This window comes from Musca autumnalis, unplaced genomic scaffold (genome assembly GCF_047663935.1).
Source record: "Musca autumnalis isolate F117 unplaced genomic scaffold, ASM4766393v1 scaffold_1, whole genome shotgun sequence".
In the NCBI taxonomy this organism is placed as follows: Eukaryota; Metazoa; Arthropoda; class Insecta; order Diptera; family Muscidae; genus Musca; species Musca autumnalis.
In genome coordinates, this window is record NW_027411644.1 from 255,672,796 (window position 1) to 255,690,553 (window position 17,758).

General features: G+C 36.3%; 2 protein-coding genes across 6 annotated transcripts in view; one reads left to right on the forward strand and one right to left on the reverse strand.

The window, feature by feature from the left end:
• The window catches only part of Dop1R1 (Dopamine 1-like receptor 1), a 422,220-nt gene that overhangs the window by 284,932 nt on the left and 119,530 nt on the right, over positions 1-17,758 (reverse strand). The window lies entirely within an intron of this gene.
• Positions 3,465-12,697, forward strand: LOC141389368 (uncharacterized). 2 transcript variants are annotated; one of them, XM_073960785.1, is made up of 3 exons: positions 3,465-3,689; positions 3,914-3,995; positions 11,020-12,697. In XM_073960785.1, exon 3 carries the CDS (start codon positions 11,021-11,023, stop codon positions 12,245-12,247), a length of 1,227 nt encoding a protein of 408 aa, XP_073816886.1. In that variant the 5' UTR covers positions 3,465-3,689; positions 3,914-3,995; position 11,020; the 3' UTR covers positions 12,248-12,697. The 2 variants fall into 2 exon arrangements, with proteins under 2 accessions (XP_073816886.1, XP_073816885.1); XM_073960784.1 differs by lacking the exon at positions 3,914-3,995 and having other exon boundaries at positions 3,465-3,877.

Consider the following 17,758-nt stretch of genomic DNA (forward strand, 5'->3'; position numbering starts at 1 on the left):
ACCAGTAGAGTGTTGGCCAACAAGTAGAAATAGGTTATTGCAAGAACAGTTTTCCCCACAATAAAAAAACCGTTGATTCTTTGAGGTTGAAATTGGTTTATTGTTAACCGATGAGCAGCACAACACAAACACAAAACGAAAAAAAACGAAACTAGTTTGGCTTACTTTGTGAATCAGATGAAGAAACCATAGAAACCGTAGAAGGATGAAACTTTAAAAATTCAACAATTTGAAACGAAACCAAACATCTGTTGGTTGAATGCAATAAAAAGTATGAAAGAAAGATTAAATACGGCAACCAAGCGTATAATGACAACCAATAAAACTTGGAATGATATATGGTAGAGAAAATTTCATTTTAAAATTGGGATTAGTGTGGTCGTAGTGCGGTTAAAAATAACGAAATTATACGTATTTTATACATACGTATGTAAGATGTGTGTTTGAGTTTCTTTAGTTCAAGTGTCGCTGTTTTAATATTGTATTATTGTTAAAACAACCGCATTATAATTCCACGAACTGGAAGTTGTGATAGCTGAGCATTCTTTTCTCTATCTCTAGTTATTGACCACTTTTGGTAACTCGATTGGAACCAATTTAATGCTCATAAGGTATTTTTGGTAAATTACCCCAAACAAAGCAGCGATAATCGTCATATATGTAAATAAAAATCAAATGTCGTTCGTTAGTAATGGCATCAGTTGAGAACGGCTGGACCGATTTGGATAATTCCTTTTTTTTGAAACGCCCACCTTTTTTTCAATTTTAATATTTTCTACAAAACCAACTGAACTGATTTTCCTGGAAATGTCAGGGGATGTACAGCGATAGCCTCCGGTGAATATAGGCTACATATTTTGTTGAATTTCGGAAGGGGCGGTGTACATCCCCTATGCCCTATTTCTTTAAAAATGCTATATTTACAATAATTGGTTGACGTAGGGGATGGAAGATACCAAGGAACGGTCCTGACCGGCTTTAACATGACAAAGAACAGGATTTATCTTGGTCCCTCTTTCATATCATGAAGAAGTGACACAATATATACAAACGGCCATATGATACTTGCTTATGCCGATGACATTGACATCATAGGTCGATCGGTAAAGGAAGTAACTGACACCTTTGAAAAATTCGAAAGGGAATCTGCTAAAGTGGGTCTGGCGAGAAGTCCACGTTGATGGTGTCGACGCGCCATGCGTCCATAGAGATCGGGCCAACTGTTGAGGTTGGTTCCTATTATTTTGAGGTAGTAAAGGACTTCGTCTACCTCGGCACCACCGCAAACACAACCAGCAACATCAAGTGTGAAATACGAAGAAGAATATTGTTGGCCAACATATGCTACTTCAGACAGAGTAAGAAGTTTAGGGTAAAGCCACATCTCGTCAAACAAAAACAACGATTTACAAAACACTGATACTACCTGTGCTAATGTATGGTTCCGAAGTCTGGGTACTTGCCCAAACAGACAAGGCAGTGCTTGGTGTATTTGAGAGAAAAATTCTTCGAAAGATCTATGGACCAATCTGCGTTCACGGCAAATATTGACGTCGTATTAACCACGAGCTGTATCTGCTACACAGCGACATCAGTATAGATAAACGTATCGAAATGCAACGATTGCGTTGGTTAGGTTATAACATAAGAATGAGTGATGATGAACCCTCTAAAAAGGCGTATAAATACGTGCCATATGGCAGTGCACGCAGAACTGGCAGGCCTAAGCTTAGATGTAGCAAACAAGTGAATGAAAAAAATAAAAAGCGCGGCATTCCAGAAAGCGAAGCAGTAAACAGAGAGAGTTGAAGATCTGTTCTTAGTTCGACTTATGGAACAAATGTTCTGTAATGGGTCAGCTAAGTGAGTAAGTAATATTTACAATAATTACGAATGTATCGGTTTGGAAATTAATTTGCGAGACAATTGTGGTGTGTGTCTCCGACATAACTACTTTTTTAGTTCTGAAAAATAAAATCTTTAAAAGCTTTTTGTACGGAAGCTTCTTTATCGAATCACTTTATAATTAAGATTTTATGCAATTTTAGGTAAAAACTCATAAAAATATCATACAGGGACACGAGGTTGTAAAAAATTCCTAGCTCTAACGGACCTATCTTGACAATTTTTTGTGGATAACTTTCATTACTGCGGTTAATAAATGTATTTATAATCCCAAAACAACAAAAATCTGAAGGTATCAATATACAGGGGCTATACCAAAATATGGATCTACGTTGACAATATTTGGTGTAGAAGTTTGGGGAACTAAATTGTCAAAATTGTAGATAAAAACGACAAAATACCTGAAATCGGGCGGCTGGGGACTACACCAGAACTATATTCAGAATTTTTGGTGGATAAGTTCTCTGACCGCAGGAATCCTTAATGTGACATTATAGCTAATTCGAACAGAAAATTTTGCTAAAAACGAAAAAATACCTGAAATTGAGAGTGTCGTTATATAGGGGCTATACCAAAACGTGGGTCAATGTAGCCCATCGGATTCTTGCTCATTTATTATGGACGTTAGAGTGATTACAGCAGGCATACAGGCGATCAGACGGACAAGGCTAGATCGAATCCAAGTTTTATCCTGACCAAGAATATATTCGTATATACATACTTTATAGGGTCGCTAATGATAACACTGTGCGACAAAAAAGCAACAAGGAAAACTGAGTAGATTATGAAAGTAAAGTTGAAAATATGAGACACGTGTATCGGCATTTTTAAAGTTTACAGCGGAAAGTAACCAAAGTAAGCGGGACAAAGTCCGCCAATTTTTAGTTTTTTTTTTTCGAAATATTCGAGTTGAGTAATCTCCGAATCCATTTAGGGTATATAGTGTCTTTGACAACTTTACTAACAACTTTTAAAAGGACAAGTTTTTGCATGATTTTCGAAAAAAGACCAAAAAGACCCCTTTAATGAACCGCATGAGGTTAAACATTTTTACAAAAATATGCTCCACATCTTCCTCAGTAAAGTTGCCAAAAACGCTATGTACCCAAAATGCAAGGATACCAAGAGTACTCGAATATTTCAAAAAAAAAAAAAAAAAAAAAGGGGAATTTGTCCCGTAGTTTACAACTACAATTTGATAAATATTTCGACAATGCATTGAAATCCCAAATATGAGAATAAACTGGCTGTGTGAACATTGTTTGAAATATGTTTTGTAGAATTATGTTATTAATTACCGCGTAAACCACGTGAAATAATCATTTTATAGTTTCAGAATGTTCTGAAGAATTGGTGGGTACATTATTTGCAATATTTTGCGAAGAATTCCAGAAATTGTGTAAACTTTTCTAGGTTTTAACGATTTTGATGCGCTAGATGCAGTTTTTCGTAGTTCATCTACTTTACACTTAAGTTCTACTACTTTAGGGCTACAATATTGCTGAAGACTGCAAAGCAAAATTCTTATTAGTTTCTGAGATAAAAGTCCGATTGAATAATTTAGATTTAAATTATTGTTTGTTAACAATGGGTTAACACATTTGAGTCCTTAAAGGGTTAACCTCGTTTAGATCTGTCAACGTCACTGTCAACAGATTTCAACGACTGGCGAATGGCGCCAAAGCCTCCACCTTCCTTCATGTTATGATCGTTGACATTTACTTATTCTCGTCTCTTCTATCTCACGATACGAAGTCGCGCTCCCCCGCTATTGTGCAAACCAGGTAATCTGTCTTACCAACCCTTATTTATTATTATTATTAATAAACTCGGCCTTTGCCATTATTATTTAAAACTAAAACCCCACTATTGTGTTTTTATTTATTTATCGGTTTGGGCTTTGCATATTTCCCCGCATTGGCGCAAACATTGGTCCTTCGAGCCGGATTACGAACGAGCTGTTGTCAAAGAAGTAATTGTTTTCTTCTTTTTTTTTTTTTTTGCAAAGCATCAACATCATCACCATCAATACAGTCCACCCCACATCATCTCATTATCACCATCATCTTGTTTACATTTAAAGCAAACAGGTACGTACAGTGAAAAAAAGTGCCGGTGAAATTAAATAAATACTAATATTCTTAAAAAGAAATAAATATCGAAGAAAAAATTGTGTGAAAACAACAACAATCGCGTCGTTTATATTCCTTGTGGCCGTTTTACAACGCGTCGCGTACCCCGTCCCCCTCCGTCTTGAATGCAAATATTGTTTTGCCGACGGCAATTGAAAATAAAGAAAAAATCAAAATAATTGAAGAAAAGTGTATTTTTTGGCTTTTCTGTTGAAAATAAAATATTGATGTGCGGTGTCATTTTAATGTGCATAAAATTCCCCATCGATTGGTGTAATTGAAATTTTAAAATTGTTAAATTTTTTGCAAAATTGCATTTTTAATAATTAAAATATTATTCATAAATCACCCCCAAAAAATACACGCACTTCAATTGCATTGGTTTGTTTGTTTGTTCGTTCGTCCACTAGTGATCAGTAATAGGTGTACCTACACACAAACGCCATAGAAATCATACGGCTAATATCGTTGCCTAGTCGGTCAGCCACTTGATACGCATATACATACATAAGTTTGGTATTGTCTGTTGTGTTACAGGTGACCCTCGATATACGCAACGTAACATATTATACAGGTGACCCTCGATAAACGGAACCAACATAAAATATTAAAATTTTTTGAATTTTATTTTCGATTATTGAGTGATAATTGGGTGTTAGAAAACGACGTTTTTGAAAAAATTAATAACGCGTACACCCTACGATCGGTCAATACGACTTTTTTAAAATAAAAAAGTGTTAAACTTGATATTTTTCGTGCGGAATTTGAAACTTTTAATTACTCTTGTAGATTTTTGATTAAAATTTTTATTTTTTAATATTTATTTTTGGAAAATACGCTACATTCGGTAGTTCGATTGCCTAAATAGTAGGTAAACTGTGGAAATAAAAGTTATAAAATCTCAATATTTTCGGTAGAAAATATAAAAATTAAAATATTTTGAATTTTTTGTGCGCGAAAATACGGTTTTTGGAAAATTACCGGGAAAAATATACAATTTAATAAAAACTAACCATTTTTATATATTTTTTGATATTTTTTTTGGAATATATTTGAAATATTTATTATTTATTTAAAAATTTTTCACATATTTTGCGTCGTATCTTTGCATTTGGTTGCTAAATATCTCATCGCAGATTATAATTTTGGTGATTATAGACCAATTTTTTGATATTTCACTATTGTGTGAGAGGTTCAAGGCATTTATTTCGCGAACATTTCCGATTTCTTTGGCCCTATAGTGCGGTTTCGTTAGATTTTCGGAAGCTTTTGGTGTTTTTTTTTTGGACCTTTGAAAAATTCGGTCGATTTTTTGAAACTTTTGGAGTTTGTGGATAACTTTTTGATCCTTTTGTGGTTTCTTCGTATATCGTGCGAAGTAGAATCAGTTTTATTCTTGGTTTTTGAATACATTATAAGAGCAAATCGTGCTTTAGTTCTTCCCTTCTTGCTTGTTGTAGTACATATTTCGGGAAACTTGTTCAAAATGCCATTCACCCCAATAGATATGTTCACTAGAACTTCGGATGCGGTCATCCAGTTTAATGCTCGTTTCAATACGATGCGTGATGAGCAGCTTGATATTCATGCGCTACAGTCTCATCTTAGTGCATTAGAAAAACTTTGGACACAAGCACAGGAAAAATTTGAAAGGTGCTGTGATTTTATGATGTCGTCAGTAGAGACGACGAAAGAGGTTATCGATGCGGTCGATCAGAAGTACAATTCGTCATTTCAAATTTATGTCGACTGCCAGTCAGCAATTAATAGGAAACTAGGGCAATTTAAGAAATATCGTACCTCCTCTATTAATGGTAGTATTTGTGGTTCGGTTGCTTCGTTGATAGAAACGCCAGGAGAGAATTTAGCTAAGTCGCTTAAAGAAAACCCGCAAGCAACGCACAACAATTTGAGTTCTTCGACTCATGCTTCTCGCGAAAATCATTCGCAGATAGAAACTCCGCTTTCCTCTATGGCGAGAAATAATAGTGCCAGTTTTAGGACTATGGATGAAGTTTCTCATTTGGATTGTGTCCACAACCTTGCCCTACCGCCATGCGATACGGACATTTTTGAAGGCGATTTCCATTCGTGGCCAACCTTTAGGGATTTGTTTACGGCTATATATATTGTTAATGGTCGTCTTACCGACGTAGAAAAACTTTGTCATCTCGTTAGGAAGACTTCTGGTGAAGCTCGCGAGATTGTATCGAGGTTCCCCTTAATTAATCGTAGTTTCGAGCTCGCGTGGAAGGCACTAGTCGAAACTTATGATAATCCCCGGCTTCTGGTTCACAACCAATTGAAAGTTTTGTTTGATATTCCGGTCCTCTATAGTGAGACTAGTTCGGGATTAAAGTCGATCCAACGTGGTATCAACGGATGCCTATCGTCGATGTCCGTGTATGATGTCAACACGGAAAATTGGGATCCGATATTAGTATTTTTGTGTCTCCAGAGATTGCCAAAAATCACTCAGACTCTTTGGGAGCAGAGTGTTAAAGATAAATCCTCTCTTTCGTCATGGAAAGACTTGGATACCTTTCTCACTGAGCGAATTCGTACACTCATGTGCCTTCATGATATGCGTGGTACAGATCAGTCTAAGCGGTCAAATAATAGTAAAGTTCAAGCGCATCATTCGAATACCAGAGTTTCAGAGCCGCCGCGTTCTCCCCGCGCTTCGAAAGGTTCAAATTGTATAATTTGTCAAAATCAGCGTCATAAATTGTATGACTGTCCCCGCTTTAAGAGTCTTAAACCCGCAGATCGGTACAAAGTGATGAAACGTCATCATATTTGTATTAATAGTCTTAGGAACGATCATGAAGTAAAGAATTGTGATAGCAAACGTCGGTGTTCGAAGTGTAATAAGACCCACCATACTTTGTTGCATCGGGAGGATGTTACATCGAATAATTCAACTCGAAGTTCCACCGTGACTAGCCATGTCCCCCAAAATTCTAGTACTACTTCTTTGACTGTCCCCCCTAATTCGGAAAATTGCGCACCATCCACGTCCGCTGGTTGCTTGCCCCGACAAGTGTTTCACGCCGCGCAGAACAAAGCTGTACTTTTAGGTACCGCAATGGTGAATATTGTTCATCTAGGTGTTTCGTACCCTGCTAGGGCGTTGATAGATCCTGCTTCAGAGTCCTCTTTTATTTCCGAGCGACTCCAAACTCGTTTGAAGCTTCCTGTTCGTTCTGCGAATGCTGTAATTTCAGGAGTTAGTTGTTCACTCTCGGCCACTGCTAGTAAAGCTTGTCGTATTCAAATTAGCAGTCCCTTCGACCCTTCTCTGGAATTAGAAACCAACGTTTTAGTTTTGCGTACCATTTCAGGAAATCTCCCCTCTTTTATGGTTAATTCTGACTTAAGGTCGCAAATTCCCGATCTTCGCTTGGCAGATGTTAACCTTTTTGAATCTCGTCCTGTCGATTTGCTGTTAGGTGCTGATCTGTATCCCAAAATATTGCTAGATGGTTGTCGTCCCATTTTGTCTGGAGCACTACTGGCTCAAAATACTGTATTTGGCTGGCTTGTTACGGGTCCTGTCCCTGCAGCACAAGTTCGAACTTTTGCCACTACTGTTGAGGTAGCAGAGGAAGACAAAATCAACCAGACCCTTTTGAGATTCTGGGAAATCGAGGAGACTCCCAAACGCAAAATATTATCCCCATCGGACCGTTTTTGTGAGGAGAATTACGTCCGAACTACTCGTAGGGACTCAGAGGGTAGGTATATTGTTACGCTGCCGATTAAATCTGAGATTAGCGCTATCGGGTACTTGGGAGAGTCCCGCACAAACGTCCTCAAACAATATTTTCGGAACGAGAATTCTCTAATGAAAAAGCCTGAAATAAAACTAGTTTACGACCAAGTATTATCGGAATATTTGGAACTTGACCACATGAGACCGGTATCCGCAAATACTTCAATGGATGTCCTTTCTTGTTATCTACCCCATCACCCCGTGATAAACCTTGAAAAACCGACCACGAAACTTAGAGTAGTGTTTAATGCCTCAAATAAAACTTCGAATGGGCAGAGTCTTAACGACATATTGCACGTAGGTCCAACGTTACAGCAAGATTTAGTTCTTTTGATCCTCCGTTGGCGTATCTTCAAATTCGTGTTTAACTCGGACATTACTCAAATGTATAGGCAAGTTCGTGTGGACTCAAAGTATTCGCCTCTTCAGAGAATCTTGTATCGGGATTCAACAACAAAACAAGTCCAAGACTATGAACTACAGACAGTGACGTTCGGTGTAAATTGTGCACCATACTTAGCGATTAGGACGCTTCTTCAACTGGCAGATGATACTGAGTCAGAGTTTCCCCTCGCGGCGCATATATTGCGAAAATGTATGTACGTTGATGACGTTTTAGCCGGAGCTCACGACATCGAGACTGCATTGGCAGCTAGGGACCAGTTGATTAGGGCACTATCGTCGGCAAAGTTCGAGCTGAGAAAATGGACAGCGAATAGTAGAGCTATTTTGAATCGTTTCCCCCCTGAGCATTTGGTAGATGCTCAACTTTTATCGTTTGTAGAAGCTAGTAGTTCTAAACCCTTGGGCATTAGGTGGAATGCGCGTTTAGATTGTTTCTTCTTCGAAGTGAGTCCTATTGTCAATAAACACTTCACTAAAAGGGAAGTTCTTTCGGCAATTGCAAAATTGTTTGACCCCGTCGGATGGTTGGCCCCTGTGATTGTTAGGGCGAAAATGATCATGCAGAAGATTTGGCTGGACAACATTGGTTGGGATGATCCACTTCTGGCAGCTACTGAGGCTGAATGGAGAAGTTTTGTTGAAACATATCCCCATGTTAACTCGATTAGGATACCTAGATGGGTTCAATATGTTCCAGGATTTTCTGCTGAACTTCATGTCTTTTCCGATGCCTCGGAAAAGGCATACGCGGGGGTAGTCTATATACGTGTCGAGTCCCCTGATGGAAACATTTTCGTTAATTTGCTATCGTGCAAAACAAAAGTCGCCCCGTTGAAATCAATTTCGCTGCCTCGCTTGGAACTTTGTGGAGCAGTCTTAGCATCAGATCTATTGAAAACTATTGTGCGGGAAATAGATCTGGAATTTAATCAAATTTATTGTTGGACAGATTCGACGATAGTTCTTGCTTGGTTGAAAAGAACCCCCTCTACTTGGACGACTTTTGTAGCCAATAGGGTGTGTCGAATCCAAGAAAATGTTGGCAATTACAATTGGTACCATGTCAAATCAGAAGAGAACCCCGCGGATTTAGGAAGTCGTGGTTTGTCTCCGGTAGAATTGTCTGCCTCCCCCCTATGGTGGAACGGCCCTAGTTGGCTAGGTAAAACTAAATCGGAATGGTCTATTCGTGATCTGGCTCCGATTAGTACTGAAATGGAAATGCGCCCGGTTAAATGTCACTTCTCTTTTTTTCCGTCGACATTTAAAGAGATTTTGGAAGATTTTTCTTGTTTGCGTAGAGCTCTTCACTTCATTGTATACGCGTTTAGATTCATTCGTCAAACGCATCCCCGGTATAGAAACCATTACTACTATCCTTCTACACGCATTTCTTCGGCAGATATTATTGACGCACGTAATTATTGTGCAATTACGGCTCAAAAAATATATTTCGCCAACGATTATAAGAATTTGTTAGACAAGAAGCCGTTAGATAGTAAGAGTTTGTTGGCTCCTCTAAATCCTTTCGTAGATGACAATGGCGTCATGCGAATGAATGGTAGACTGGTATATTCGCCTACACTTGCTCCTTCGGAACGTAATCCTATTATTGTCCCCTATAGGAGTGTCTTTGCTCTACGGTTGGTAGAATATATTCACCAAAAATGTGTTCATGGTGATATTCAGTTAATGATGCGAACTTTGAGATTGGAATATTGGATTCCTCGTATGAAAAATTTGGTTCGGTTGGTTGTTCGGCGTTGCAAAGTGTGCCTTTTGTTGAAGAAACGGGCTTGCAATCAATTTATGGCTGCCCTTCCCCCAGAGAGAACAACTCTTAATCGGCCTTTTACCAATACTGGCGTGGACTTCGCAGGTCCGTTTGATGTAAAATCTTATCTAGGTCGGTCTTGTAAAATAACCAAGGGCTATGTATGTGTCTTTGTGTGTTTCTCTACAAAGGCAATTCATTTGGAAGCAGTGTCCGATTTGTCGACTGCTAATTTTATGGCTGCGTTACATAGATTTATTGCTCGACGTGGTTGTCCCCATTCCATTTTTTCGGATAATGGAACAAATTTTGTTGGAGCTTCGCGAGAACTTCAAAGAAATTTTAAAGATTTCCTCCGAAAAAGCGCTGACTCCGTCTCCTCGTCTTTATCAGACCAGGGCCTATCGTGGCATTTTATACCTGCTGGTGCCACTCATATGGGAGGGTTATGGGAAGCGGGAGTCAAGAGCTTCAAGTTACATTTTCGAAAGCAATCTCGAAATTTAAAATTCACGTTTGAGGAATTAGCAACGGTATTGGCTAGGATCGAAGCGTGCCTTAATTCTCGTCCTTTATGTCCAATGTCGGACAGTCCAGACGAAATAGTGGCACTAACGCCAGGTCATTTCTTGATTGGTGCCCCCTTGTTAGCCCCGCCTGAACCTCTCATCACAGAGCAACCATTAAGTCTAGTCAATCGGTTTAGGAAAGTTCAGGCCCTTGCCCACCAGTTTAGTTTGAGGTGGAAAGATGAATATCTCAAGCATTTGCATATGAGATATAAGTGGAAATTTCCACAACGAGAAATAGCGATAGACGATCTAGTTGTTGTTCGTCATGATCAGCTTCCGCCCACGTCGTGGAAATTAGGGCGTATCGAAAATGTTTTTCCGGGCACCGACGGGCACGTTCGAGTCGCGGACGTTCGAACCGAAAACGGCGTTGTAAGACGGCCCATTACAAAATTGGTCGTTCTGACCGACCACACCCCCGCAATCGAATAATATGGTTCTCTTCTCGTTATATAGTATGTCGATGAAAATCTATTCGGAAGACGAACTTTTGAACGTTGATGACAATATTGTTATGGAACCTCGCCCCACCGATCCCCAAACTGGAATGTCGTCGGCTGCAGTGGAAGAAGCCCTTGTTGAGCCAATTGCGGCTGTAAAAATATCCGAGCCCGGGTCCGAGTCCAATAATGAGGATTCATCTGCGGCCCCCGCTCCTACCAGCGACACCATGCAAACCGAGTCCGAATCCATCTCTGTGGGTTCATCTGCGGCTCCGGTCCCTGCGTCATCCCCCCAAAATGATACTATACGAACCGAGTCCGGATCTTCGGGTCCATCTGCGGCTCTGGTTGCCACACCTCATTCGGAGGAGTCGGCCAAAAGCTTAAGGTCCGAGACCCATAAGGTTTCATCTGCGGCCTCACACAAATGTCGCCTTTGTGATCGCATGCACCCGCTGGATAGATGTAGTGACTTCCGGGTTATGAATGTTGACATGCGACGTCGCATTGTCGTAAAATATAATGACTGCGTACGGTGTTTATCTAAATCCCACCAAGCTAGGGACTGCCGAAGTAAAAGAAAATGTGCCGTATGCAATGGAGAACACCACACGCTCCTTCATGAAGATGCGAAGACCGTGGTTAAACCCACAAATAATCGTCAGCGTCGTCCGCAGACCGATTATAGATATCGGCCACGTAACAGTCCGTATAGTCGTCCGTCTGATAACGCACCCCCCTCGCAGACAGGATTGGTCGGCTTGTTGTCCCTCCAGACAGGTATCTGCCTATCCCCGACTTTGATAGTCAAGATTGTGTCGTCCGATCGGCCCACTATCGTGAGGGCGGTTTTGGACCAATGCAGTAGGCAGAGTCAGATATGTTCCTCTCTGGTGCATAGTCTTCGACTCCCTATTTCTATGATCGAAGGTAGCCAAATATGTCGCCTGACCGTTAGTTCGATCTATGACCGGAGTCAGTCCATTTCAATTGTGGCTGTGGTGACCAATTTGGACCATGCGCTTACGCCTACAGCGGCAATCCCAGAGCGCATTCATGACTCATTTTTAGGTCTTCCATTGGCAGATCCCGATTTTAATAGGCCTGGTCGGGTGGCCTTGGTACTCGGGCCGGAAGTTTATGCCAGGGTCATAACTCATCGGGTGCAAGCGACGCCAGGGTTGCCGATAGCCCACTATACCATTTTTGGTTGGGTGTTGTCGGGCATATGTAACATATAGTGTTACCAACATGTTTTTTGAAAAAAATAGAATGAATTGGGAAAAAAATAAAAAAAAAATAATTGAATTGAATTGAAAACATTTATATTTATGTATTGTATTTTAGTTACAACATCGCAATGTGTTGTAAGGTGGCCGGCATGAATAATTTAGATTTAAATTATTGTTTGTTAACAATGGGTTAACACATTTGAGTCCTTAAAGGGTTAACCTCGTTTAGATCTGTCAACGTCACTGTCAACAGATTTCAACGACTGGCGAATGGCGCCAAAGCCTCCACCTTCCTTCATGTTATGATCGTTGACATTTACTTATTCTCGTCTCTTCTATCTCACGATACGAAGTCGCGCTCCCCCGCTATTGTGCAAACCAGGTAATCTGTCTTACCAACCCTTATTTATTATTATTATTAATAAACTCGGCCTTTGCCATTATTATTTAAAACTAAAACCCCACTATTGTGTTTTTATTTATTTATCGGTTTGGGCTTTGCATATTTCCCCGCATTGGCGCAAACACCGATCAATGGAAAAAAAGGCTCATTTTAGCTCGGTTTAGATGAGGCCATAAAATCCAAACCCGATCTAACAACACAAAACCCAACTAAGGTTTTTGTAGTCTTAATATGTACTTTCAGAAAATGCCCATTAGAAGTTGTTTGCATTTTCAGTGTTGCACAGTGTAATTAAAACGTTGAATATTTCCCCCCAAACTTCTTTGTCCATTCGGACTTTTGAATAGTATCTATTCATCACCAAAACCAATAGGTTTATTCCTCTATGGGACCCCCATCGCCACGATCGGATTTTAATTCCAAGTTTTATATGAATGCTTGTCGAGACATTGCAAAGGTTGGTCCAATGTCAATCACTCCTTTTGATAGTTGTTGTGCCCATCATGAACTTAAGTTGGTCACCTTGGATTATTTAGAGGTTTTGGACCATTATATCAGGGTGCTGAATTCGCCAACCAAAAACGTTGTAAACAGGGCCACAAGAAGTACTTTTGGTAAACATTTACAAACAATCGTCCAAAAAGTCATTAAACTGCACTTAAGCACAAATGTTTTTAATTTGTTAGTGAGGTACCTAAGAATACTTTCCAATATAGACATTGATCCTGATAAACATTTGGAAGAAATTTCACCATATGCAAAGTTTCGGCCAACATGGACACTCAATTCGAAGTTTTCGTGCTCATAAGTCATGTCGGGGAAGAAATATAATGATCACCTGGTTCCCGCTTCGAGAGTTATCGTGTGCACCATTTGGGCGAAAAAATTCAACTTTTGTGGGGTAGGCACCCTATGGATTGTACACAATATTAGGAGCGTCAAATGCTGTACCGGTCGATCCGTTCGAAAGTTATCGTGTGCTCCAGCCAGCCAGAGAGACGGACATGGCTAAATTGACCTTTATTTTTGTCTTATCAAAGTGTAATCGTTTATATATCCTCGTTGTCTTTACGGCTCAGTAATGATAAACACATCGACATTAAATGGTGGGGGTTGCATTTACTACCCGTCCAAGATAACCATGAGGATACATTAACTTCTATGTCGATTATACGCTGAAAATTATACGCTGAAAATCTCTCAAATACGTATTTAACTTTCTAGTCTAACAATGAAACCGCCAATATTAACCAGTTTCCAGTATGATTTCTACACTGCTTTGTGCGCTCCAACGAATTGTTGAAGCACTTTTCCCACTCTGATTGAGGCACATCCAAAAAAATGGTTTTTATATGCTTCTACATCATCTTCTGGCGACGAAAATCGTTCTTGATATGCGGAAATCAAATGAAGTCATTGGGTGCCAGGCCAGACATGTACGGTGGATAACCTAATAATTCCACTTTTTTCCGTTCAAAAAGACGCTCGTTCGAATCGATATGTGAGAGCTGCATTGTCATGGTGCATAATGAGTCGTCTTCTCTTGTTCGTTTTTCGAATTTCTCAGAAGACTGCAGGCAAAGAAATTGTAGTGTACCACTCTGAATTAACCGTCCTACGTTTCTCATTCCGTATAGTAGCCACATGGTCAGTTTAGCCGAAGAAGCATTCGACCATTTGCTTCGAAGTGCTTCTTCCATGAACAACTTTCGTTGGATTTGGCTCATCTTCGAAGACCCCCTCGATCGATTGCTGTTTTGTTTCGCATAGGTCCAAGATTCGACGTACATGACGATTTTATAAACATCGTTCGAAGCACAGTGATCGTATTCATTCACAATTTCTGAGCACCAATAGACTACAGGTTTTTTTTAACCATGGTCAAATTGTGCTGGCTCTTACGAGAAAAACCTATGTTTGAGAACAGATGTTCATGCAATAGAAAATGTTACCTGGTGAAAGAAATACCCAAGGATGCCTCCATCTCACGGTATAAAACGTAGCGATCTTGCACTCTTGCGGTGATTAGCTATGTTGAAAGTTGTTAAAAACAAGTAAAAAAGTGTCAGTCGGCTTTGCCGACAGAGGTATATCCTCAGCCAATGTGAATTTAAACTTTCATCTACGGACAGATAGAATGTATTTAGCGTCTCTTCAGAATTTTGTGGCCCTTTTTTCAACATTTGAACTTGCCGACAAAAATGTGGATTAGGAATTAACACAAATGTTGAACTTTGGTGTGGAATATTTTGATCTGATACGGATCTGATATAAAGGAGTCTTTAAACCTTTCTGAAAAAAGGGACCAAAAAGACCCCTTTGGTGACTCGCACGAGGGTCAATTTTTCCAGAAAAAGATACTCCGCATTGTTGTCAGTAATATTGCCAAAGACACTTTATACCTAAAATGCAAGGATTCCAAGCAATCTGATGCCGAATATTTCAAAACCTGTAGAAATAGGCGAAACTTGCCACGCCTATTTAGGTTACTTCCCGAAGTAAACTTTCAAAACGGCGATACCCGTGTCTTCTTTCTTTGCGGTCCTCTTTCGTAATCTGGCAGATTTATCTTGTAATTATTTTTTGCATTTATTATTATTTATTTTTCTAGAAAAATAAATCCATTATTAATAAACAAACACAAATGTGTTATAATTCAAAGCGAAAGACAATTTAATGTTAACTACACATACACGTACTGCATTCTGTGGCAATTTCTATCACTCGGTTCTCTATTTACTCTTTTATAATGATATGTAAATCGTTTTCTATCACCTACTTATATCACCAACTGGCATTATTGCAACCAACAATTTCAATGATATGTATCTGTTTAAATATCAACAATGTAAATAAATACTTAATACCCATTTGTTTACATTCGAGTACATTTATACTGCACTTAATGATATAGAGACAACAAAATGTACACACGTATGATAATGATAAATGATGATGGCTTTGCAATATTAACACATCAACACTATAAGCTAAGAACTCTGTCTGCGATACATACATATATCAATCGCATTTAATTGAACATTTTCTTTTCAACAAGGACTTTCTTCACAATAGTCTTTTGAGAAGAAGAACAACTTGAAAAATATGTATGCATGTGAAAGCATTTTCTACTTTAAACAACAAAATCCACAAAGTAAATGGAACTAAGTAAATCTTTTGCAAACTGCACAAAAACCTTCATGGCTTACGTTTATTTTTTAAGAGACTTTGTAAAAAGTTGTAGTCGCACTCAGAGAAAAGTATTGCTCAAATTCTTGCATTTTACAATGCATCACAAAGAGTTTTTCTTTTTTTTTTACTTTGAACATATGCATTTTAGATAGTTTTGCCAAGTTTTTCTGTTAACATTTCCATAAATGTACGCACATGTTGTTCACCTAACCTTTTGCGAAGGCCATTGAAAAGTTTTCGTTTGCTTTTTAGTTGCGCTCTTAACCGTACACAAATTCAAAGAATTTAAATAATATTTGTAAGCAAAACTATTCCGCTTGTTAGAACGAAAAACTTGCAATGAAAGCAAAATAAAACTAAAACTTTGAACACTCAAAAAAAATTTTAAATGAAAAAAGAAAGAAAACTTTCTCTTTCATAGTTTTGCATTTACAAGAATTTTGTGCATTAGATTGCAATGGAAGGAAGTTTACATCCCTTTTGTGTGTGTTAGGTGAACTAAAGAAATTCATGTAGATTTAAATATGAAACGAAATATGAAAATAGTAGACAGTAAACTGACAATAAGAGATATATCTTAGACTATGAACTCGGTTTCGTAGCATAACGAGATTCTTATAGGCTAAAATAGTAAACGTAAAATACATACATATGTACGAAGAAACAAGAATCAATGAGGCTTTTCCGTCTATTAAATATCCTTAGCCTGTAAAAACAACTATTAACTGTAATTAATTGTGGATCTACAAATCAGATGCAAATGTTTAAAAAGAAATACCCTTTTCGTTTTATATTTTATATTTTATATTTTATATTTTATATTTTATATTTTATATTTTATATTTTATATTTTATATTTTATATTTTATATTTTATATTTTATATTTTATATTTTATATTTTATATTTTATATTTTATATTTTATATTTTATATTTTATATTTTATATTTTATATTTTATATTTTATATTTTATATTTTATATTTTATATTTTATATTTTATATTTTATATTTTATATTTTATATTTTATATTTTATATTTTATATTTTATATTTTATATTTTATATTTTATATTTTATATTTTATATTTTATATTTTATATTTTATATTTTATATTTTATATTTTATATTTTATATTTTATATTTTATATTTTATATTTTATATTTTATATTTTATATTTTATATTTTATATTTTATATTTTATATTTTATATTTTATATTTTATATTTTATATTTTATATTTTATATTTTATATTTTATATTTTATATTTTATATTTTATATTTTATATTTTATATTTTATATTTTATATTTTATATTTTATATTTTATATTTTATATTTTATATTTTATATTTTATATTTTATATTTTATATTTTATATTTTATATTTTATATTTTATATTTTATATTTTATATTTTATATTTTATATTTTATATTTTATATTTTATATTTTATATTTTATATTTTATATTTTATATTTTATATTTTATATTTTATATTTTATATTTTATATTTTATATTTTATATTTTATATTTTATATTTTATATTTTATATTTTATATTTTATATTTTATATTTTATATTTTATATTTTATATTTTATATTTTATATTTTATATTTTATATTTTATATTTTATATTTTATATTTTATATTTTATATTTTATATTTTATATTTTATATTTTATATTTTATATTTTATATTTTATATTTTATATTTTATATTTTATATTTTATATTTTATATTTTATATTTTATATTTTATATTTTATATTTTATATTTTATATTTTATATTTTATATTTTATATTTTATATTTTATATTTTATATTTTATATTTTATATTTTATATTTTATATTTTATATTTTATATTTTATATTTTATATTTTATATTTTATATTTTATATTTTATATTTTATATTTTA

Bases quoted from the DNA above. Each gene is read 5' to 3' on its own strand.
- LOC141389368 (XM_073960784.1), top strand. From the start codon at position 11,021: ATGTCGATGAAAATCTATTCGGAAGACGAACTTTTGAACGTTGATGAC.